This window comes from Lissotriton helveticus, chromosome 4_2 (assembly GCF_964261635.1).
Source record: "Lissotriton helveticus chromosome 4_2, aLisHel1.1, whole genome shotgun sequence".
NCBI lineage: Eukaryota > Metazoa > Chordata > Amphibia > Caudata > Salamandridae > Lissotriton > Lissotriton helveticus.
The window spans coordinates 109851375-109875952 of record NC_136064.1 but is presented as its reverse complement, the minus strand read 5'-3'; the positions used below and the strand labels follow the sequence as shown (position 1 = coordinate 109875952).

The 24578-nt window shown below is 44.4% G+C and overlaps 1 protein-coding gene across 1 annotated transcript in view; it reads left to right on the top strand.

Moving 5' to 3' along the window:
• The window catches only part of LOC144752237 (uncharacterized), a 35069-nt gene extending 10719 nt beyond the window's left edge, over nt 1-24350 (top strand). The window contains exons 2-6 of the mRNA XM_078640235.1: nt 1282-1845; nt 7253-7351; nt 14374-14444; nt 15850-15980; nt 22387-24350. Of these exons, the coding sequence (XP_078496361.1) occupies nt 1500-1845; nt 7253-7351; nt 14374-14444; nt 15850-15980; nt 22387-22627 (888 nt within the window). The 5' untranslated portion in view covers nt 1282-1499 and the 3' untranslated portion in view covers nt 22628-24350. The remainder of the gene's footprint in view (nt 1-1281; nt 1846-7252; nt 7352-14373; nt 14445-15849; nt 15981-22386) is intronic.
• The last annotated feature ends 228 nt before the right edge of the window (nt 24351-24578 follow it).

Sequence of the window (24578 nt, the reverse complement as noted above, 5' to 3'; positions counted from 1 at the left end):
ATGGTTTTTTCAGTGAATTTCAAAGGGTTTTTTTAAATGCTAATTCCTAACTATATAAGGCCTGAAACCTATGGGGTTTTCAGTGAATATATGTATATATATATATAACGCGCCAAGGGACCCCCGCTTTTTAAAGTTGGCTCTGGTATACTGGAAAACAGGATTTCATCCGGGGTACCGGAATCACCAGAGTCCCCCTGCGTGTTCGGGACATGTGGCGGTGTAGGGGCTTTAAATAGCCTCACAGAGGGCAAGGTGTTGATTTCAGCCTTGCTCCCGTCTATGGTAAATCCCGGTGACATCAGGGTGAAGCGGTTTTGGGGACATATGGAGACGGCGAGTTCCACACGCATGGGTAAAGGAGGACGCCCCACGGCTAAAATGTGCACTGCTCCACGCAACAACCTTCCGGATACAAACATGACAATGCATGCTGGGACTGGTAGGCGTTTGATCCATTAACGTCCTACTAAGGATGTATGCGCATGGTATATACCTTTAAGGAGTGGTGCGCAGAGCAACCTATCAGGTGGGGGCAGATATTTTATCTAGGAAGCACGACCCTCCCTGAACTATTCACACCCCTGGCGCTGAAGAAGGCGGAAAAACACGCCGAAATGCATTCGCCTAATGCGGGTTTGTGGGACTGTTACTCGCCTTTGCCTGTGGAATAAAAGCTGTTTTCCATGGTTCCCCTGTTGTTGGTCTCTTCACTGGATCTTCGTGAAAAGGTGTGGAATGGTGACATTGATATTTTTGTACTTGCCATGTAGTAGATAGGATGTCGATATTCTTGACATCGATATTCTTGCTGCAATATTTTTGTAGGTTGAGGTTGATTTTTTTAAGCTTGCAGAGTTGTTAATACAGTTCCCCTGTCTCTCAGGCCCCTTCCCCATGTCTTATATTATCAGTTTTAAATCATGTTTATTTTACATAATTAACGTAAAATGTCATGTAGTGCTAGAAATTCACGTTAAGAGAGAACATGTTTGTCACATAAAACCCTCCTTCAGATCAGGCGGCACCTTCTTTCAGCATGCCGTAGCTGATGTGTCCTGTCTGGACATATATATTATTAGTGTAGTGTAAGGCAGTGGGAACTTGGCTAGAGTTCTGTGTATTCTTAATCTGTTTTGGTTAATTTGTCTCGTGATCAGATTAGATGTGGTTCATCGAATGGGCATTGTATAGTGCTCTGTGGACACTTAAACGTGGTTATAAAAAAGTGATGGACTTAAAGCCCTCTCCACTTTAATCTGTGACTGTTTCTGATTTTAGGCCAAGCTTTGGAGTGCCCAATGTCCAGTCGTCGCCAGAGGCCAAGATGCTTGCATTCATCACAGCGTGATGTTCTCTCGCACAGTATCCCACATAATCTCAAGCAGCGTGACACCACATCTGCAGTGACGGAGACCCTGCACCTGGTGGGAATCCATCATTGATTGCTTCTATAGAAGCAAAGCAGCGATTTTTAAATAACTCAAAGAAAAACGGATATGGCACCAAGAACGTCCAAGCCAACAAGTGGCAAAGTGACTCCAGCGGTCCGGCAAAAGGGAACCTCAGCAAAGAAACCCATTGGAAAGGGGACCCCAAAGAAGATCACAGCTGTCTTGGTGCAAGCTGGGAAAGGGGGGACCATGACCGCCAAGGTTAGGAAGATGGCCGCGAGTATGAATAAGGAAAAAGCAGTGAAGGTGAAGAGTGCTGCAAAACGGAAAGCAGAAGGGATGCCAGAGGAGTCGGGCTCTGGAAAGAAGGTCAGAGCAAGTGAAGGGAACCCAATGACCTTCCAGGCTTCTCTTCCACTACGCAATAAGAAAGGAGAACTGGTGTTTGAAGGTAATGAGATCCCATTCTGCCATGGTGGAAGAGTGTGTGTGTTTGGCCTCTGGGGGCATTGTTCCCATTTCTGTTTTACAATATATGTATGTTTCCACTCTAGCACATACGCAAACAAATGATTTTTTTTTGTTGCCACTTGAGCACATACACTTCTTAAACTTATAGCCAGTGCCCCATCAAATGGTGTCAGATAACACTTAAATCCACTTCGACTTCACTAGGAGCCAGACAAACCTCATCAAATGTCTAGCCCTGGCATCACTGCATGAAAGCCCATCTCTGAGTTTGGAATTCTGTCTTCAGCACTTGACCAAAACATGTTTGTCGAGAGACAGCTCTTTGCAGTATTCACACATTGTCCTCAAGTGAGATCTCCGTGTATTCTGGTACTTGCAGTGCTATTACTTAGTGCATGGTTCTGGTGCTTCTACTTGAATATTGGAATCTGAATCACATTTTTTTATTGTTATCCTGTGACACTCCTGTAAAAACAAAAGTTGTCTTAAAGAGAAACGCTCACTTCTAATTTGTTTCCCTGTATAGCTCAGGTCTCCGTAGACCTTTGAAAGTGCCGGAATGGCATATGAGGGCATCCCATCTGACCCTTCTTCTGCTTCTCTCTGGTCTCCACAGACGGGAAGGGGGGTTGGAGAGCATGGGTGGTGGTCTGCAGGAGACTTTCACCATCTTTCCTGCCAGTCGCAGCTTCTGCACAGACCCATTGCTGAAGGGGCGACTCCAGGCCATGCTGACCCGGCTCGCAGAGCCACTGCCAGCTTCTCTCTGCAGAGCTTGGTGGGATTGGGTGGCAGGGTGCCAGTTCATACTTTTTTCATGCAATTTCAAAGACAGAGCATTTAAAAAATGCTGTTTGGGTAATATATCAACGGCCAGTTCACGATTATTTTTCAGACAAATGTTGAAATGTGATGTTTAGATGTTTTGATATCCCATGAGGGTTTGATAACATTTCTTGTCAACGAGGGGTGAATAATTTTTCATTTTGTTTTGACTGCCATTTTTTGACATTTCAATCTGGCTTCTAACAATCGCTGTATTATATTTAATAGCGATAGAGCCGTTTAGTTTAACTAAAGATATTTTTAGAATAGTGGTTACAGCTGTAATTAAAGATGGAGGGAGTCAAGTCTACAGTCTTTTGTGGTCAGACAAATAGGCGGATGTTCCGGGGAGAGGTGGCTTGGAAAAAGAGTTACCTTAAAACTTCGTTAATATGCTAAAACAAGTAAATGAAATTGTTGTAATTGGAGCCGTACTACTCCTTACTGATAAAAAGAGTGGGGCATATACAAGGAAATGCAGTGCAAGGTAGAAGTAGGGCCGGTTTGTGGTACCGGTATATTTGAGAGTCCAAGTTGTCTGGCTAAAAATACAGATACAAGCTGCTGGGTATCAGATCCATGTACCAGAGAAAAAATAAAAAGATCCGCAGGGGCTTCTTGTATCAGCATCCCCAAAGACTGCAAAGTCTGGTAGTTGTGCATCAGTAGAGTCAGGTTCATTGGTCAGGCCGGGGTAAAAAGTGGTCCCCATATTTGTTGTTTTATTAGTGAAGTAGATGGGTCGACGTTCCAATGTCGTTTTGGATCATAATGGTTAGCACACTACGTAGTGTTATCATTGGAGTGTGACAAGAGATACTGGGTCACTTGCAGTATTAGGTCGATGTCCCAACACTACATTGTACCATAGCAGTCAAGTCATTAACAATATGCCGTAAAATATAGGCGTACAAACTTACTCAGAAACATGTACATCCCAGGATTTGTATCTGTCTTACCAGTTAGCGCTGCAGATGTTGAAAGAAAAGTGAGTGAAACCTGCGACTGGCCCTAAATAATGACACCCCATGTAATTGAATTTGAAAAATACAAAGAACCAGCAGACAACATAACCAAAACCAATTTTTAAAACGACTGGTGGGGATATTCTGAAGAAAAATTCCCTAATCTTAAATAGTCATTGAAGAATAGGAATATGAAGATGATCAAAAGAAAAGGAACACCACAGCGACCTCTACGGCTGGGACCTAGGTCCTGTGTGTGAGTGTATAGTGTACCTTTTCCAAGAGATATGACAACATTGCCAAATCCAGACATCCTCGACCAAGAACCTCTTCCCTCTCGTCGTGTGCAATAGAGGAAGCATAAACCTCAAAAATACAAGTTAATTCTTAAGAAATACACAGGCACAGCCTGCGTGCATCTCAGACATTTAGTCACACAAAAAGGACCACATACCACCATTGAAAACAGGCCAGAAAAGTTTCAGGATCCACCCTTTGGGTCCAGATCAGGACATACAGAGGGAAACAGGACAACCTTTCTGGGAAAAAAACTGTAAACTTTGCAATTACTGATCGCGACACTAATGTAATAAAATCTGGACATCCTGGAACTCAGTAAAGTCTTTTTTATATATTCGTCAGGAAATTTAATAATTCTTGTATAATTAAAATTAATATCTTCCTTCAAGGACAAAGCAATGATGGCAAGCAGCGCTACCCAACCTAGAACTATAATATTGACTTCAATTAACTAGGCAGATATCCATCCAGTAACCAACAACGGTTAATGTAATTAACGGCTCATACATTGAAACCATACGGAACTTGAAACTAACACCTCACTTTCCAAAGAATGTACACTCAAATTAAAATGTATTTACTTTGGTAGTGCCAGCAGGCAATTCAAGTCAATATATTTTGTGCAGCGATGATGCAAGACCTTGAATTTGTCACAAAAAATGATTTTCCCAAAAATACAGTTTTTGCCAAACATTCCACCACCTAGCAATATATTAATCAGACAAGAGAGGAAGCCTCCGGGTCAATTTTAGACTGTGTGTTCTTGGAAACTGAATGGTAAGCCAAACAAGAGAGTTCAACGATAACTCCATGCCACAATGGGCATTTGGGGGCAGATTAGGATGGCGGACGGACCTGCGTCCGTCCGGCACCCCAGAGGTGGAGGGACCGTCCGCAGGGGCAGCGGCGGTCCCTCCGTGCAAATTACGATGTGACCCCCACCCTGGCGGTCACATCCTGTATTAATAACATTGCGGCGGGTGCTGCTTCAAGCAGCACCCACCGCAATGTTAAAAATGCATGTAAAAATGCATGGAACATTTACATGCACAAAGCAAAAATGCATGTAAAAATGCATGGAACATTTACATGCACAAAGCGGCAGGCACCGCGCGGTGCCTGCCGCTTTGTGCATGTAAATGTTCCATAGGTACCCCCCATGTGCACCCCCGACACCCTGGGGGCCCGCGACGGGCCCCCAAAAGCCAAAGTCCACATGCTTTTCCACGGCGGAAAGGCCGCCGCGGAAAAGCATGTCTCCGTGCAAATCCTAATTTGGCTGACGGTGTCTTGCAGACACAGTCACCAAATAGCCCTCCCCACCCCGCGGATCAGCGGCAGACGGACCTGCCATCTGCCGCTGTTCCAACCGCAATCCCGCCGCCATCCTAATCTGGCGGTGGGTGTTCTATGTGGCTGCGGCGGTGAATCCGCATACTCCGGGCCGGCGGTGACTTCCGCCGGCCCGGAGTATGCGGATTCACCGCAATCATAATGAGGCCCATGGTACTGAAAAGGACTTGTTGACTATAGACAAGACACAATACCTTCAAGTTAAACAGCAGAGATTTACCAAAAACAGATGAGGGAGGTTTCCCACCACCAGGATGACTAACCATCACTGCTGTCGGCTCAGTCTGCTCCAGATCGAGTGAGTGTATGATTGATACAATCCCTTAGGAAGGATCTTACACCTAACAAGCCTTTTAATCTACAAACCTCAGAGAACAAACCACCTGCTAATACAGATGTTGCGGTTCTGATTTTGCAACCGTTCATTTTTGTTCAACCACAGCATTTTCATCTGTCTAAAGGGAACCACAACGGGGGCAAGATGACACATCTGTATGCCTTTATTTTCATGGTTCAAGTGGCTATCACAAACTCTTGTATTACGCATCATATGTAATATACACGACTTCGGACTTGACAAAATGAGTCTGTACAACCTCAACAATAGACAATCTCTCAAAACTACAGTAGACTTTGTGGGCCTTTCTATCCACCTCAAAGACAATGAAATCCATACAAAATTCCACAGACAATAGACAGCAGCCAGTGCTGCCCTCCAAACAACAAAAGAGGCCAGTGAGGATGCCACTTCCAAGGAAAAGTTGAGGAAGCCATTATGTGAAAATTAATGTCAGAATTTAAATAAAACATTTCACAAAGTTCAATAAATAGATCAGATATTAGGCAGAAAGCAAACAAAAATCTGCAGATGGAGGTATTTTTTATTTATTGAAAGATCTCATGAAGAACACAATCCTATCCCAAAAAGAATGAAAAAACACTGATGGGGGCTAGTCACTAACTGCATTTTGAAGGACGATTTAAGTAGTACTACAAAAATACCTCAAAATGTTATTCATAAACCTACTTGCGGCGGACCCTGCCTCGCCTGTCTTTTCTGTGTGGAAGTGTCCACTTGAGTGTAGAGTCTCTGCACATGTTCATACCTTTTCGTAGTAGATGCAGGAGGGACGGGAGTGGCTGCAAAATAGTATCCCACATAATCTCAAGCAGCGTGGCACCATACCCGCAGTGACGGAGACCCTGCAATAAGTAGATCAGATATAATTACGCAGAAAGCAAACAAAAATCTGCAGATGGAGGTATTTTTTATTTATTGAAAGAACACAATCCTATCCCAAAAAGAATGAAAAAACACTGATGGGGATATTCACTAACTGCATTTTGAAGGACGATTGAGTAGTACTACAAATGTTATTCATAAACTTGCATGCGGAGGTCTCTACCTCACTTGTCTGTGTTGAGTGTAGAGTCTCTGCTAATGTTCACATACTTTTTTGTAGTAGATGTGGGAGGGACGGGAGTGGCTGGAAAAAAGGGAAAGCCTAGGACTGAATTGGAGGAGCTCATTGAGGAGTAAGGAGGCATTAACGAGGGGGCGAGAGGAGGGATTTAGGATAGGGTATGCACGCATCCACTAATGAGTATGCATATTCCAATGCATAAAAACGGTATTTCTAAAGTGACTGCAGTCAAAGAGGAACTAAAATCTCCATGAAGGTCATGGTTTCTGCTATCTAGTTTCAGCTAAACACCTCCAATAATGCTCTATGCACAGCACCCCATCCTCCTGTGCAATAAACATGTTCTCTGCTCTTCGCCCTCGTGTCAAGACTTCCATAACTGATGACTCCATGGTCAATGGGTGACTTTTTCCACATTCAGAGGAAGCTCTTGCCTCTGGCGAATGACTGCTGGAGCCATTGACAACAGCCACAGAAACCAAATGATCTCCTTGTAACTAACTGTTCAATGTATTTTCAGATATTCCGAACTTTCGTCCAAATATGACCCCGAAGGAGGTGCTGCAAGCGGGAAGTTTTGGAGGCACCTACTTTCGGCCCATCTATTCTGGAGTGACAAGTGAGTGTCAGTCACTGTGTTGTAAATATATTTTATTATGAGAGGCTCTGGCCCCTGGGTATTTGTGTATATTGATGATGGAGTCCGTAGACAGTGACCTGTTTGTGTTCACAGTAGATGTTATCTGCTCATAGTGAAAAGTATGTGTACATTCTGTCTTGTGACTTTTAAACATTCTGGTAGTCCTCTGGCGATGAATTATACTGTTCCTTACATGACCATAGGTTCATCAGTCTCAAACAACTCAAATGTGCCTCACTCTGAAACACGTGACCCTCCAGTACCAGCTATGAAGAACTCGGTCCAAAAAAGTTTTGTTCTCAATGGTCAAACATCTTGCAAAGCAAATCTCAACACAATAGCTCAACACAATAGAATTTTTTAAAAACGCTTACTTTAAGAGTTAAGCACGCAAAAAGTACAGTGTTCTGATAAATCTAGTGCACCTGTGAGCTTTGATTCTCCATTAAGATTCCATCAAGGTCCTACAATAGTCCCCTCTACACTAATAGGAGGGCGGCCTTTAGCACCTGCTCCGGTCAAGAAGGATCTTTGTTTTGGAGATAATAACGACATTGTTAAGTTGGGAAATTAATCTTCTCAAAGTCAGGAACATCCAGTGTCCATTGATACCAAAGAAGGGCAAATCTAAGGCAAAAGGGGTTACAGCTAATGCTGAAAGCTCCTCAGTATTCCATCAAAACACCCCAAACAGCTTAAAAAAAGAATACTCACAAAGAAGGGCTCACGCAAAGTAAGTTCCCCCTGCCAGCGAGTAGGAAGTTCAAACAAATTCAAGTCTTTCTGAAAATCTGTCATCTCACCTCCACCTAGCAGTAACTTCTTGTGCTTCACTATTGGGTTTTCTGTCATTGCCCAAACTGTCTCCACTTCTTCAAGGACCAAGTAGGGAGATATGGCCAGTTTCATATCTGCGAGGGATGAACAGCGATGGTCCCTTCTTTTATGGGTCGATGCTCTACTCTATTTGAAAATGGATTTCCTGATGACCACTCTTTTCCACCAATGAATTGAGATTATATATTGTAAATATTTCATCTTATGCTTACGTTAACTTTTATTAAGTCATCAGACATCGCTGTTGTAGAACTTTTAGATCATGACTCCTGCTTGGAACCTACATTTTGCTCGATGCATTTTCTTATCTAACAGTTTGCGCCATAATCTAGGATTACGTTGATGATTTTTTCGTAGATGGGATAGATGTTTATATCCCCTCCACAGAGTTTCTCGTTTTTTTTTACTGTTTCTTCCCACCATCACATTGTGTCTGAGGCCATACTCTTTTGATGTGAGTTGTTGGAGAGTTATAGCCTCCAAAAAATACAGACAAATCATTCCAACTCCCAAATCGGTTTCGGAGTGAGATCATGTAACATCTCCTCTCCATTCTAGGAGTGTACCATGGAGATTGGCTCAATCTCTAATTCAAGGGCCTGGTACGGATCCAATTTTTACTTGTTGGAATATCATAGGCCTCCATAAACTGATGAAAGTCCTGCAAGTTTGATTTCCACTGGGTTGAAGTAATTTGTTTTCAATAAACTTGGCTAACTTCTGATTATGCTCCAAACAATTTTATTTCTTTTTACAATCGTGCTGTTGTGTTTAGGATAGGTCGTGTAAAGGGGGAACTGGCAATATTTCTTAACAAAAGTATTAACAGGAATTTGCTGTAGATTGTAATTTAAAAACTCTGCTTGTTTTGAAAATTGATATGGTTTCAGCTAGTTCGCAGTCTGCCTTGTTTCTATGTAATAGATCTAGTCCTGGTAAATTACATGATATTATTCTAAGCCAGACTCTTTTTAACATTTTTATCAGACTCGTTGCAGAGATTGTGGAAAAACACAATGCCACCATAGTGTTATACGCGGATGACACCCAACTTATTGTCACCCTTTCTCAAAACTTGGAGGAAGCAGACACACAGTTTTCCTCCTGCCTGAGTGACCCTGCCTCTTGGATGTCGAGTAACTGCCTTAAATTGAACGGCAGCAAAACGGAGGTCCTAATCGTAGGGAAGTCCCCCTCCATTTGGTGTTCAGCTTGGTGGCCCCAGATTCAGGGCCCCACGCCTATCCCAAAGGAGGAAGCAAAAAACCTCGGTGTCTGGCTGCACCCCAAACTCTCTTTTGAGGATCACATTAGGAAGGTCACAGGGAAATGTTTCGGAATTCTCAATGTTATGGTAAAACCCTGAACACTCTCCCTGTATCGGCCGGAAAAACCCTGGTTTATGCTCTTGTAATTTCCCAGCTAGACTATAGAAGCATTGTTTACATTGGAGCAGCAAAAAAATTCTCTACAAGCCGCAACGCATCCAGAATGCGGCGGCACGTCTGGTCCTCAGCCTTCCTAGAAGAGCTTCTGCCTCGAACCCCTAGACTCTCTGCACTGGCTACCTATTGAAAAAATGATTCTCTTTAAAGGCCTATGTTACTGTCATCGGAGCCTGCAGGGCAAAGGCCCCAGTTATCTCCACCATCTCCTTATCCCCCATCAACCAACCCATCATCTTAGATCAACCAGAGCCCACTTGGTAAAAGTACCCAAAGTCCAAAGAGCCAGAATGGGTGCATGCTTGTTCGGCTACTTGGCAGCTAAAAACTGGAACTCATTACTTCTCTCTCTTCGGGCTGAGCCCTCGGAAAACATTTTCCGGGAAAAAAATGTATTTTTTCCAGTTGTTAGGCCTGTGTATTCTCTAGTCTGTTTAGCGTTCCTGTCTCTTTCCAGCCTCTCTGGAGAGTGGTTTCTCCAGCGCTGGGACACACCGGTTGGTGTAACCAGGCGCTATATAATTGGATTATTATTATTAGTATTTGATGAGACTACACCTACCATCACTGCTGCCATCCCAGGTATAAGTCATATTTATTCTCATTTATCTTGGGGAAGAGATGAAGCCTACCATCTTGAGCTGCCGCTTTTGGAGCGTGGGTACCCAGATTCGACTCCGAGCCTCGGTGGCAGACTCAACATCTTCGAATCTGGGAAAATCAATTAATCGCCCGGTACATACAAAACGTGCAATGGAATGTGTGTAAAATGTATTAATGTAATCCCCATGTAACGTACACAATATATGATTGTCGCCCAACCCCTCATGTAATTTACAGCGCTCCATTGGTTCACAGCTACGTTTGTACTATAACACAAAACCACATTAAAATTCAATACCAGTAGCTATTCCCATTGTAGGTGAACTTAATGCTTGCATCACCACTTTGTTATATATTCAATCACCCTTAAATCAAATGGATGAGATCTGGAAGTTACCAATTGCAGTTATAAGTAACACCATCTTGACATTTGAAGCCAAGTTCTACTTAACAAGGTCTTAAATGTGAATCTTGTTACCATGAATGGTCATGTGAGGGGTGAGAGCTAAGGTTCTCACACTTGGTCCCGAAGTACATCTCATTCCACAACTGATAATGTACTGAGCTCATATGCGAGCGAGCATTTGCTACGCCCTGACCCCATTGACAATCTTGTAAATGACCACAATTCCATTGAAACATTTTAAGATTGAGCATCACTCCCACATCCCAAGTTACATTGTGCGATTTCCAGTATATGCAAGATCAAAATTACATTTCAAAATGGGGCAAACAAGTGTAAGGGAATTTTGCAGTGTATTTAACTAAATATCTGGAAATGAATCCTCTGGAGTTGGTATTAAATGTAATTTTTACGGTCTCGGGCATGACACATATTCAATATGCTTGTCTGGGCCACAATAAGAAAACACACATATTTATCCTTTGACAATTAATAAAAGGAGGGTAAGAGAATGAAAAATAACACTAGCATTTATTTATATTTATTTGAAAAGTGGTATAAAGCACGAACATGACCCTTGCGGGTATCAGCACCCTGTACACAGAGGCAAAAGCATGCATGAACTCAGAACAGTTAAGGGCAACTTTGTAAAACAACAAGGAGTAAACAGTCCAGATCAGGGACCGGGTAGTGGGCCACGCTAGTTCAGTTTCTTATAGAGTGCAAAAGATTTCCTGTAACATTCAGCAAAACAATTATAGAGTGGCTCATCACAACATGGTCAAATAAATGACAAATCTGTAGTTGGCCCAGCTAGAATAGTTTTGGAAAGGCACTAGAGTAAAATAACAATTTACCAACCAATCATAACATAAATAGAAAACGATATGTTGGGATAAATATCAAATCTGTCTGCAAGGGGGCTTGAAAAAGAGTACAGGATGATGACGTTAATGTTTATTCACGAAAAGCCATTTGGCCTGTCTCATGAAAGCGGCAGTGGAAGGATTGGCTCTAATGTCTGTAGCAAGAGTGTTCCATATTCTAGGAGCAAGGCCGGAGAAAGCACATTTGTACGTACTTTTCTTTTTGAATTTGGGAAGTTTCAAGAGTAGGGTGGACGTACTTCTTAAGTTACGACCCGAGCCAGAAAGAACAAGCTTGTTCACCAGATAGGCCAGTGTGTTGTAATTATGCGTGAGGCAAGCTGTTTTAAAATGAATCCTCGCGTCAATAGGCAGCCAGTTAAGCTGCAAAAGGTCAGGTGTGATGCGATTGTGTTTTTGGAGCCTGTGATGAGCCTGGCCGATGCTTTGAGCGTGGCTCTGAGAGGGGACAAGCTCGCTTCAGGAAGCCCCGCAAGGGTCACCAGATCATATTCAAGTCGTGAGATCACCAGGGATTGTTCTGCAGGCTTTAAGTCTTCAGGCGGAAGGAAAGGCTTGTTTTTCTTAAGGGTGTTCAGGGTATGTCTCCCGTAAAAGGTAGACCCCCTTTATCAGACTGGAGTGTAGGCACTGCTGATCTAAGCAGAGGTTGAAAAGTAGTAGCGCTCAGCAGATACCTCTGGGTGACCCTGATGCTTGTCCGCAGTTTTGCTGGCGCTGATCATCAGCCAAACATTCTTGGTCTTATTCTGCAGGATAGACGGCTTCACGTTTGCAGATCAATGCGAGGGAAATCTCAGACACAGAAGCTGCAGAAGAAGGTGAAAAAGATAAAGAAGAGGCAGAAGATGCGGAAGAGTGAAGAAGAATGAAGAAGGATAGAGAAGATGAAGAAGAGGCAGAAGAATGAAGAAGATGCTGAAGGATGACGAAGAGGCAGAAGAATGAAGAAAAGGCAGAAGAATGAAGAAGATGTTGAAGGATGATGAAGAGGCAGAAGAATGTAGAATATGCAGAAGAATGACCAAGAGGCAGAAGAAGGACGAAGAGGCAGAAGAATGACGAGGCAGAAGAATGTAGAAGAGGTTGAAGAGGCAGAAGAATGAAGAATATGCAGAAGAATGACCAAGAGGCAGAAGAATGACGAAGAGGCAGAAGAATGACGAAGAGGCAGAAGAATGACGAAGAGGCAGAAGAATGACGAAGAGGCAGAAGAATGACGTAGAGGCAGAAGAATGGAGAAGGTGGAGAAGAATGACCAAGAGGCAGAAGAATGACAAAGAGGCAGAAGAATGACGTAGAGGCAGAAGAATGGAGAAGGTGGAGAAGAATGACCAAGAGGCAGAAGAATGACCAAGAGGCAGAAGAATGACGAAGAGGCAGAAGAATGACCAAGAGGCAGAAGAATGACCAAGAGGCAGAAGAATGACCAAGAGGCAGAAGAATGACCAAGAGGCAGAAGAATGACGTAGAGGCAGAAGAATGGAGAAGGTGGAGAAGAATGACCAAGAGGCAGAAGAATGGAGAAGGTGGAGAAGAATGGCGAAGATGGAGAAGAATAACGAAGATGGAGAAGAATAACGAAGATGGAGAAGAATAACGAAGATGGAGAAGAATAATGAAGATGGAGAAGAATAACGAAGATGGAGAAGAATGACGAAGAGGGAGAAGAATGACGTAGAGGCAGAAGAATGGAGAAGGTGGAGAAGAATGACAAAGACGGAGAAGAATGACGAAGAGGGAGGAGAATAACGAAGAGGGAGAAGAATAACGAAGATGGAGAAGAATGATGAAGAGGGGTAAGAATGACGAAGAGGCAGAAGAATGACAAAGAGGAAGAAGACTTCCTGTATATGGCTTGCTTGTCATACCACAAAAGTGTTTGGGGATTTCAGTAATGCCCCTTTGCAACCTCATAAATATGCTGTAAATCTCACCATTTGGCACATCTTTTCCAACATTTTATCAATGAAGAACTCTCAAACCCAATAAATAAGCTGGCTTCCTTTGTTTGCTGGCATACTAGTATTTAAAGGGTTCAACGGCTGTCACTGCATGAGGTTGGGTCTGGAGCTGGCACCAATAACCGTTGGCAGTGCCTGTGGTACAGTGGGCAGTGCCAGTGGTGGAAGCAGGCCACACCAGCAATGGCAGGGGGCAGCATACTCATGACAAACATTTTGGGGCTGTGAACGTATGTTTGTAAACGGAGTTAGCACTGATATATATACACTAATAAACTAACAAGCGAATGTTACGTTTAATTAAACTAGTTATGTTAAGTAAAATACATAAGATCTCTTTTTAAAAAGGAATCCTACCTTTTTAAAAGTGAGTAATCTTTAAATAGTTTACTTTTAATTTGTTTTTTAAAGCAAATATTGTCAATTTACATTACTTTTTCAATCAGAGTTAATGGTACATGTTTCAAGAAATATTATAAATTAGATACAGTTTAAAATGCTCAACTAGTTCTTTTTTTATGTTCCTTTAAATCTATTCTAAATCTAAGTTGTGCCTATGAATGTGATGGTTCTTCCATTTGTTGATGCAGGGCTTTTAGATGTGATGGCCTTGTTGTGGCAATGAAGAGATGTTCTGTGGTCAGCCTGAACACCCACCCTTCATGTAATTCTGGAGCAATAATTCTTGTACTTGTCATACCAATGTAGTATCTTCAGTTGTATTGGTATACTGCCCCAGTGAGTGGACTGAGGCGGTGGAGTTGCTTACGGCAGGGAGTTGGGGGGAGGTTACTGATCTCACAAGAGGAGCGAGGTCTAACATTCTCTGCTACGCAATTTTAAACCTTTCCACTGTTTACAGAACAAAACTACAAGGACGTGTGGCGGGAGCTCCCGAAGGACTGGCTCGAGGGATTGGATATCCCTAAACAGGTAAGAGGGGCATGGAAGGGAGGGAGGGTTTCAGAGTGGGCAGGGGTATATTGTGCACTTGAGGGAATACTTGGGGATGTTTTATTTTATTTATTTATTTATTTTATTTAGAGGTTTTATATAGCGCTGGCTGGACCCGGGGGTATCAGAGCGCTTTACATTTTAGAGACAAGAAAGGTCAATAAGACAGGGGACATACATAGCATCAATGTATATAAACAACATAAAAGTCTCTGCCTGACAGATTTAAAAAAGATAAATATGGGAAATAAGCACAACAAAATGTGTAAGCTGTGATAAATCAAAAATATGAAAAGGCACAAATTGAAAAAAAAGCAGGAAAATTGCAGGGTCAGGATAGTTAGGTTAGTGGTCCGTTAGGTTGGTAAGGAAGAGAAGCGGGGGGGCAGAAATGGGGGAGGTAGAAGGGGATGCGGGCTGAGGGTGGACAAGGCAAGGGGGGAGCAAGGAGGGGTGAAGATGTGTGAAGAGACTCGGTGAAGAGTCTGAAGGAGGGCATTTATGTGGTATATCCTTTAATTGTCAGTGTTTTGGAGCACACAAGACCGAGAAACAGTAGAAGGAAGACTAGAAGGCTGAAGGAACTAGCGAGTGCCATTGCACTCATAAACAAATTAACAATAAATGAAAGGCCGAGAGCATTGAAAGGGAGAGTGTCAGGAGACAGGATGCAAGAAGAGCACACATGGGAGGTGGCGCACAGGGTGTTCGAGAGTAGAAGGTGGGGAGAGGACGAGGGGGGGAAGTAAAGGGGTGAGAGAGGGATTCTTGGATTGGCGGAGGTTGAGATGGAGTAGGCATCAGTATGTTGTTGTCACCTATACAGGAAACATCGTTTACAATGCACACGTTACAACGCGTGTCATTACAACAAATGTTTTACAACGCGAAATCCATTACAACACGTCATTACATCGCATAATCCATTACAACGCATTCCCCAAAGTAACGCCCTGGCGGAGTTAGAATAGTAATTGCGTTGTTATGGATTATGCGTTGTAATGGATTTTGTGATGTAAAAAATGTGTTGTAATGACACACGTTGTAACACGTGCGTTGTAAAGTGTTATATTCTACCTATATACTTCTCTGCTCAGAGAGGCCTGCGTGCCCAAAGAAAACTGCAACGGGTTCTCTAACAGTAACCCGGACCCTTACTCTCTACCCTACACTGATTCAACCGGTCACCTCCAAAGAAAAGAAACGAACCCTAAAAACAAGACTCGTCCTGTACTGACTGGACCTTAACTAGTGATACACCACGCTTTCAGTTCTTTTAAGTGCAACTGTTCCACCTTCCTTGTGTAGGCAATGGTGTAAAAATAAACGGCTAGTAGAGCCTATCATCCCTCTTCTCTTGCCCTCACTCTACTCTCCCTTAAAGGTGGCATCCACAGTGTACAGAGAAGACGTCAATACCTACAAGGTGAAGTGTGGGGGCAGCTTGGACATGTGGGAGAGCCACGGCTGGATCACGCCTCAGGACCCCTATGGCTGGTTCCAGTGGTACTGCAGGTAATGGGAGATGCCCAAATCATGATTTTTTTTCTTGAATTTGCAAACATCTGGAATAGTTTGTGAAATAGTTGTTATCCGATCACCATCCTCTGATTTTTGTTTTCTTCCTCTATGGACATGAATAAACCTGTTTAGCATTTTATTTTTCTTTAAAATGCATTTCTGATTTGTTTTACTGTAATTCTGTTTGCACATCTGTGCTCTGGTAAGTTGTGGAGTTCGATTTGTAGGAGAGATTAGACTTTACATCTTTGTACGGTTTGTTGTGGATTGAGTAAGACTTGGGTGACTGCGTGGAGCAGGCTCTTTACATACTGCTCTGTTTGCGGAAGGTGTCTAGCAATGACAGTCATTGGCGATGTGTACACTGTTTGCAGTTGGAACTTGAGACGACTGGGTGTAAATTATATAGGACCACCAGGCTGAAATTTCTGCAGTCTGGTGAGGGTGGCGCAAAGGCGAGGTGGGAGAAATGATGGCAAAGATTAGGTGAGGTGTTGAGATGAGTTTTTCTTCAGATGTTGATATGTTTGGTTACGGAGAGGTCAGCTGTCTTGAGGAGAGTGGACTGATAGACACATTGGTGAGATTCTGTTTTGGTTCCTTTGTTAGTTGTTATAAGTAAGATGCTCAGTGTCAACCTATGTTGCTTGGGTTCTGTATAATCTGAGTAGAGTTGATGGATCTAGAGCAGGAGGCACGCAGCTGGGTTCAACATAGGTGCGTTCACACGATCAGTAAAATGTTCTTAAACACGATACGGGGGTGCTGCGGTACCAGAGGTAGCTACAGATTGATCGAAAAGGTTAGCATGAGTTCCAGAGGAAGAATGCCTTACGATGGCTGACCGGTAGGAGAAATACCAGCTGCTCCTCTGGCCTCGGGAATCTTTTTTTCACACAAGCACTCATTATCTGCTATTTCGACTCTAAGGCATTCAGGAAGAGCTTTAACATACACCAATTGGAAAAAGATAGAAAAGAGTGAAAAGTGAAGCCAGGTTCTGGACTAGCATTGGCCCTGGAGCACTAACCTTGTGGCTCTCTTGTGATCACCTATGCCACTCAATCAATTGATTCTATATTTGGCTCAATTTGGCCATAAAAGATTCATAAATACTATAATAGCAATAACAATATTTCATTAATACATAAAATACAAATTACCAAAAAAAGAACAATTCACAATATCAATATATTGTACAGAATGCTAAAATAGCAATTACTGAATGACCTATGCCACTCTTGAATGAGACACTGAGGGCACCTCCTGTGACGAGGAACACCAGGAAAGTCACTAGAAGGAAGATTGAGGAGATGATCTGACTGGGTCAGTGATAGCCTTGTGGTCCTGTGGTTCCTACACTCTTCTAATAGGGTACAGCAATTATGGACAGTCTGTTATGTGAGCCATTGCTCGCCGAGCAACATCCTCAGGTCCACCACCGCCCTTCCGTCAGGCACAGTCCGGTCCCATGGTGTTAGTCAGTGGTGGTTTTACTCTCTCCAAAGCATCACACTAGTAGCTTATATTATGCCTCGGGCCATGCACCCGCCCTTTCAGCATTCATCCAAGCCGGGGTCAACAACCACGGCTGCATGCACCCACCTGCAGGTTTGGGCAGCACACGGCCGCCACTCATCACATCCAAGTCTCTGCGACGTCTACTCTACTTGGTCGATCCAATGCTGCCTTCAGGGGTAGCAGAGTCGCACCGTCCACCCATTCACCCGCGGCCACCTTTCAAACTCTGTGCAGTTCAGATCCCTCACTCATTCTGCTCCAGTCCCCAGAGTCCCGGCATCCTGCTTCCCCACACATGCCTTGCCCTGGTCTGCCACAGTAGCGAAAGGTAGAGGCCTCAGTAGTATGCTTTACTGCAAGGCCGCAATCCCTGACGAGGGTCGGTTCAGGCACCGCAAGGCCTATCCATAAAATCCTCTGCTGCGGTTTGTGTCAGAACACCGCTGTACTGGGATTCTGCATCCTCGTCACATTTCCCAGGATAAGTCTGTGTGATTATGCGTCCGACCTCTGCAGGCCACTTCAGTTTGCATCCATCTTGTATTCTAGCTCTCTAGTGCCCCCCCCCCCGTGCATGCATAATTTTTAAGGTCAGCTCTGATTCTCACTTCCGCCTTTGTTGGGGTCAGCGCTCCAGTCTCTGGCGCCCCCAACATCACTTAAGGCACCTACAGCGCTCCCGCGCAGCGGACGCTGCAATCTTTGATTTCCTTAGACACTGCTAGCTGCTTGTGGCGATACGATCAAGGTTCTTAAAATCTTTATCTTCTTTTTTTAACTGATTGCTATCACGTACCTCACTTGTTGCTGCGAATACTCCCTCCCTGGACCCAGTCCAACACGGCTTGTGCCGATTGATCGGAGGGCTTCCGGGAGCTCAGCTCTGATACTCACTTCCGCCTATGTTGGGGTCAGCGCTCCAGTCTCTGGCGCCCCCAACATCACTTAAGGCACCTACAACGCGCAGCGGGCACGCCAAAGGCAAGCCCGTCTGTGCCGGGGCCAGGGGCCAGCCATTATGCCCATTTTACTACCTATACATCACTCAAGCTGCAAAACCTACAGTGCAACTGGTCCATTAGTCCAAGTGTCAGGGCGTCTGCTATGAAATCAGGGATCCTGTCCTCTAGAGACTCCTTTCCTGAACTCCCTACCCGGCCTACCGGACAGAGTCCTCTTTCTTCCAATAAGGACCCTCTGGGACCCACTAGCCCTGATCCCCTGGAGCAGGACCCCTTGTCATCACCTATCTAAAACCCGTTCTATGGTGAAGCACCAACTCGAAATCTTTCAACTGCTCGACTCTGCCAAACCTGACATCCTCCTCCTGTCAGAAACCTGCCTCATGGCCGAATCCACCCCCGACATCCTCTCAGCAGTACCCACAGGCTATTACATACTCCAGGCCAATAGGTTGTCGGGCACGTCAGGGGGCGGGGTGGCAGCTATTATCCAGCAGAAACATAAATTTACTGCTCTAGAGATCAGTGGTATACCTCGGGTTGACAGCCTTTTCTTAAAATTTGAATCCCCCAAGTCCCCTTTTATCTGTGCCCTCTTCTACCGACCCCCTGATTACATTCCCTTATTCCCTCAGCTACTTGGCAAATTAATCTCCCAGTTAGTTATCAACCATGCCAGGATAATTATTCTCGGAGACTTTAATTACTGGCCCTCTGATACACATGAGAGTATCAGCTCCGTCAAGTTCACGGACCTTCTATCAGGCATGAACTGTATCCAACATGTGCAGAAGGCTACCCATGCCAAAGGGCACATCTTGGACCAAGTCTGGACCTCCAACCTAGAAATAACACCTCCGAGAGTTTCCCCGTGCACATGGTCTGACCACCATTTTATTACATTCAGTATGGCCTACATCCCTCCAGTAAACCGCCACTAGCGGGTAAATTCCTGTCCAGAAACTGGAAGCGGGTCAATATTGGCGACTTCTGCACACTTTTATCAGCCGCCTCTCCTGCTGAACAAGGCTCCCTTTGTCATCAGGCATTAAACCTCGATCAATGGCTTGAATCAGCCAGTAATAAGGTTGACCCCTTTAAGAGAACCAACCTTAAACGCCCTCATGATGCCCAACGCTGGTTCTCCGACGACCTGAAAAGAAAAAAACTGGCACTCAGACAAGCAGAGCGCCGATGGAGGCGAGCTTATGCACCTGGGGAGAGAACCGTATATGTAGCCTTGCTAAAAAATGACAAAGACTCTATCCTTCAGACTAAGACAATCTATTTCTCTTCGAAAATTACGAATTCAGCCACGAAAACTAAAGACATTTTCGCAATAGTTGATGAGCTTGCGACAGAGTGATAGCTAAATCTGCCTCCTCTCAAATATTATGCGACTCCCTGAATTCGTTCTTTATTGACAAAATCGCCTCCATCAATAAAACAACATTCCCACCCCCGCAACCACCCTTCCTATCACATGTAAAAATCCCCTCACGCTTGACCAAATGCCACTGATCTCCAGAGAAGAGTTTCTGGTTCTTCTAAAAAAGGTGGGATCTGGCTCCCCAATGATTGCTGTCCCCCACACATTCTGCAAGAGGCTTTCCTTACCAGCCCTGACCCGCCTCTCTCACTTCTTAACAACTGCCTCAAACAAGGTATCGTCCCCGATACCTTTAAACATGCTGTGATTGTCCCGATTCTGAAGAAACCGAACGCCTATCCGTCGGTTTTGAGCAACTTCCGTCAGAATCTCCCTGCTCCCGTACCGTAGTAAGATACTAGAGGCCCACGTTATGAACTGCCTTGGCTCATTTATTGAGCATTCCCAGTTCCTCGACCCCCGGCAGGCGGGATTTAGACCAGCTCACTCCACGGAGTCAGTCATCCTGGCACTCATGGATGAGCTCAGGAGAGGAGCTGATAAAAACACCACCCATGCCCTGGTGCTTTTGGATCTGTCAGGCTGCTTTTGACACGGTCTATCATGATCTTCTGATCGACCGCGTCAGCAATGCTGGCATCCAGGGTCTGGCCCTCAGATGGATTTCCTCCTTTCTACATAAGCGATTCCAGGCAGTTCGCCTGGCTAACTTCTAGGCCAAAAAAAAACAGGTTGACCTGTGGGGTCGCCCAGGGTTCCTCTCTATCGCCCCTTTTGTTTAATTTATACATGCAACCCCTGATTGTGTCTTTACGCAACAGCCCAGCCATAACCTTCAATTATGCCGCTGGCCTTCAGTTGGTGTTCGACATTGACTCTTCCAACACATCAGTCATCAATTTTCAATCCACCATGACCTCCATTAGCGAATGGATGTATACCAACCAATTAAAACGTAATCCTGATAAAACTGAGCTGATCCCGACGGGAGGTGCCGCCAACCCCTGGGATTCCAACTTTTGGTCCCCACTCCTGGGCAGCTCCCCCAGCCCCGTGGATACTGTAAAGAGCCTTGGGGTCATAATCTGCAATGGCCTGTCCTTGAAACCTCAAATGAATGCAGTGGTATCCTCCTGTTTCTTTCATCTTCGCAAAATTCGGAAGATCTGCAGATTTTTGACCACCGAGGCCTTTCTTGTCATTCTGGCCCTGGTCATCTCTCGCATCGATTCTGCGAACTCACTTTATGTTGGCGTTCCAGCATACCAACTTCGTCGTTTACAGCTGGTACAAAACCAAGCAGCCAGCCTCATTTTCCATCAACCTAAGCACCAACATGTCAGTCCTCTGATGAAGAGCCTTCACTGGCTCCCGGTGGCCAAACGCTGTTTTTAAATTGGGTTGTACCATCTTTAAAGCCCTCGCTGGCCAGGGCCCAACTTTCATCTCTTCTAGGATCCATCGCTATGTCCCCATACGCGAACTCCGTTCCTCCCACCTCAATCTGCTTATGATCCCTACCTTTAAACGCAAAAAACAGGGTGGTCTCAGATTTTCCTTCCTGGTCCCTAATTTTGGAACTCCCTTCCGACTGAACTGAGATCTGTAACCTACTACACCCAATTCAGAATACTTCTTAAAACTCTTCTGTTTTCACAAACATACGAGTAAAGCTCCTGTTATTTTCTGCTGCCGTCCTTCCGCTCTCAGCGCCATGAAACCACTTGGTGTAAGCGCACTCTACAAATCATTTTAACATAACATAACAAGGTGTTTCTTTGGGCTGTGTAAGACAAGGAGGGATGAGGAGGTGTTGGCATTGATGTGGTGGGATAGCAGGAGATGAGTGCCATTTACCCTGTGCCATATTTAGATCTGAGTGAAAGTGACACAGTACCTTAGTTGCGAATAGGTGGTGTTAGCCCTGAGGCCTGAATGGCGAGAGCAGGTGCACTGAGTAAGAAGAGATAGTAAGGGGTAGTGTTTGTGCTTGGGTGGACAGCAGTGGTGTGACTTTTTCCCAATGCCCAGGGTGGGAAGCTATATGAGTATTTTGACCTTTATGGAAAGGGGTAGTATTGCACTGTGCGTGGAGCACGCAGGCATTAGGGGGTTGTAGCCCATCTTGTGCTTGCAAGTTTATGGTTTTCTGTGGATGTGGTCGTGATTTAGTGTGGGTGCTGAATTAATTGAGAGTGTGTGTCACCACCTTAAATGAAGAGAGATGGGTTGTACTGCTCCTTCTCTATGCCTCTTTTCGTGCTCTGCGTAGCTTCTGCGTGCTAGGTCAGATGACGGTTCTGCATGTGATAGTTTGTGGGGTCTTGCAGTTGGTTTAATGCCAGAGGGAGGTGGAGTTGGTTGCTTGCTCTGCATGGTGGGGTGTTCCTTGCTAACATTTAATGTGTGTTTCTTATTAAAGAGCCCTCTCTATCTGGCCGTGTCTTGATTCCTGATTAGTCCAGAGTCCATAGTCTATATGTAAAGCTGGTATCCATACACTGAAGGTCTCCTGCTTTTATTACAGGTTTTATCAAGGACGCCGCACCTTGGATGACCAACGACAGATTGGCCGCTGGGACCGCTGCACAGGCAAGACTGGGAGATGGAGAGGAAATCTGATCTCCAAAATCCTTCAGTCTGGCTGTGCGTATGATAACAAGACGGTGTCCCCTGTGGTCCGTCAGACTCTCCAGCATTGGGGCTACCGCTTGACTCCTGAGGACTATGAGCAGGGGGCCAAAAAAGCTAGGAAGAGGATGAAATAGAGGCAGTCATCACCCCGGTCCCTTTTGTAAGAGGTGCAAAAAGGCAGATAATATTAAGCAAACATGGGGTGGGGCGTTTCCCTACAGTAACACAGAATTTGCTTGCACTCTATGCTCTGTTTCTCTTGTTTAGCACCACCAGATCTGTCTTTGTCCTGCCAAAGATATAGAGTAACATCTAACTCTCTTTGAAAGGGCATGTCTCTGTTTCTGTCTGACATCCACTTGCACATGGGGATACACCTGTTTATCTATACAGTGAGGCCACACATTCCCTTCAGGCAGTGTGTTGTAGCATTCTGACACAGATCTACCTCAGAAGGCTGCAAAGCGTCACCTAAAAGGGCTTTTTCATACACATTTGTTAAGAGCTAAACAGTTGACATGAAGTGAAATCATGATATATATGCTTTTTTCTAAAAGCTGTTCTTCCTTGGGGTCTTCTGAACACATCTGGTTCCTCCATTTTGTTAGGGGGTAATGGTAATATGCAGGGCTGAAGGCTACTTCCCTCTTTCAACTTTGTCGCTTGCATCCTCTTTTGTAGAATCTTTTTAGTTGAGTATATTATTTTTTAATAAGCTACCTTTTTATGTTCGAGTGACTTGACCTTGCAAGAGTAGCCGGTGTGATTGACAAAGGCTATTTACCCTATGAAACTTTTATATTTCGCTTGCTCATTGGTACTAGCCAAAGAATATGCATCGGTCTGTTTATAGGAAGCAATTCCCATGTGCTCAGAGTTGACGCAGAGTCCGGCAAGGTGGGAATATTTATACGTGTGTAGCATGTGTGTCTGTAGGTACACATGCTTTGAATACTGCTATCATCTAATGTTGGGCTCAAACATTACAAGTTATTTATCTTCAAAGAAGCTCCGAGTCTCAGGATGTTGTGTGACGCCTCCCTTAGTATTCCAATGCGATTGGGCACCAACTCCACCGTCTCCAGTGCAAACACTGGAATAGGTAGAAGACATTTTTTGACAAAGCCATAATGCACTGTCAGGTTGCCAAATTGAGGCCTCTATCGAGACCGCCTACCTTCAAACACAACTAACTGGATGTCCCCAGAAGTAGGCGGTGATAGCACGTTTTTCTTACACTAGTACATTTAGCTTCTTCAACACACAGCGCAAGGCATCTGCAAAATTCACAGCTCTCAAACTTTCACCAGCCGAGCAAAAAACGATCTACGGGTGACTTAGTGCCTATGCACATTAGCATACTAAGGGGTGAGTCACACAACATCCTGTGACTCTAAGCTTCTTCAGAGAAAAACAACTGTAGTGTCTGACCCCAGCACTAGATGGCAGGAGTATGCAAAGCATGTGAATCTACAGCATCTTAGGCTCCGAACAGATACTTGCAGAGTAGTAGCATTTTTCTTTCTGGATTTAGGAGTGGTAGGAGGTAGGGATGAATTCACTCTGTTCTTCACATCCCCCATGTCCCTGACCTTCCTTTGCAAAGCTCAGCTGAGGCTACAAACTCTGAGAGCAAAGTGATAGCTGATGAGTAAATAAAGTAGATGTCATGACAGCAGCTGGGTGGTGGGGACTCAAGATTGGACTAGAATTCTTTATCTACCTCCGTGTCAATCGATCTTTGCAACTCATCGAAAGCCTTATCCTGATTTCTCATAAAATCTTTTTTAAGTTGTAATGGATATATGAATTGATGTTTTTATATTATAATAAAAGACCTACATAGAAGGACAACTTCTCAAGATGCCGAACTACCTATGTACGTTTATGTATATGTGTGTTTCTTCTTCCTATAGCACATAATGTTTCATAAAGAGGTCTCGGACTTGTGGAATCAACATGGCGAGCAGAGTCATGGGAGTTAGTACGGAACTTCGCACATTTAAGCCTTGAAAAGCCAGCATGATACCAATCTGGCCCTATAGGACCTCTGAATGATTCTGGAACATGAGATGTGATCTATGG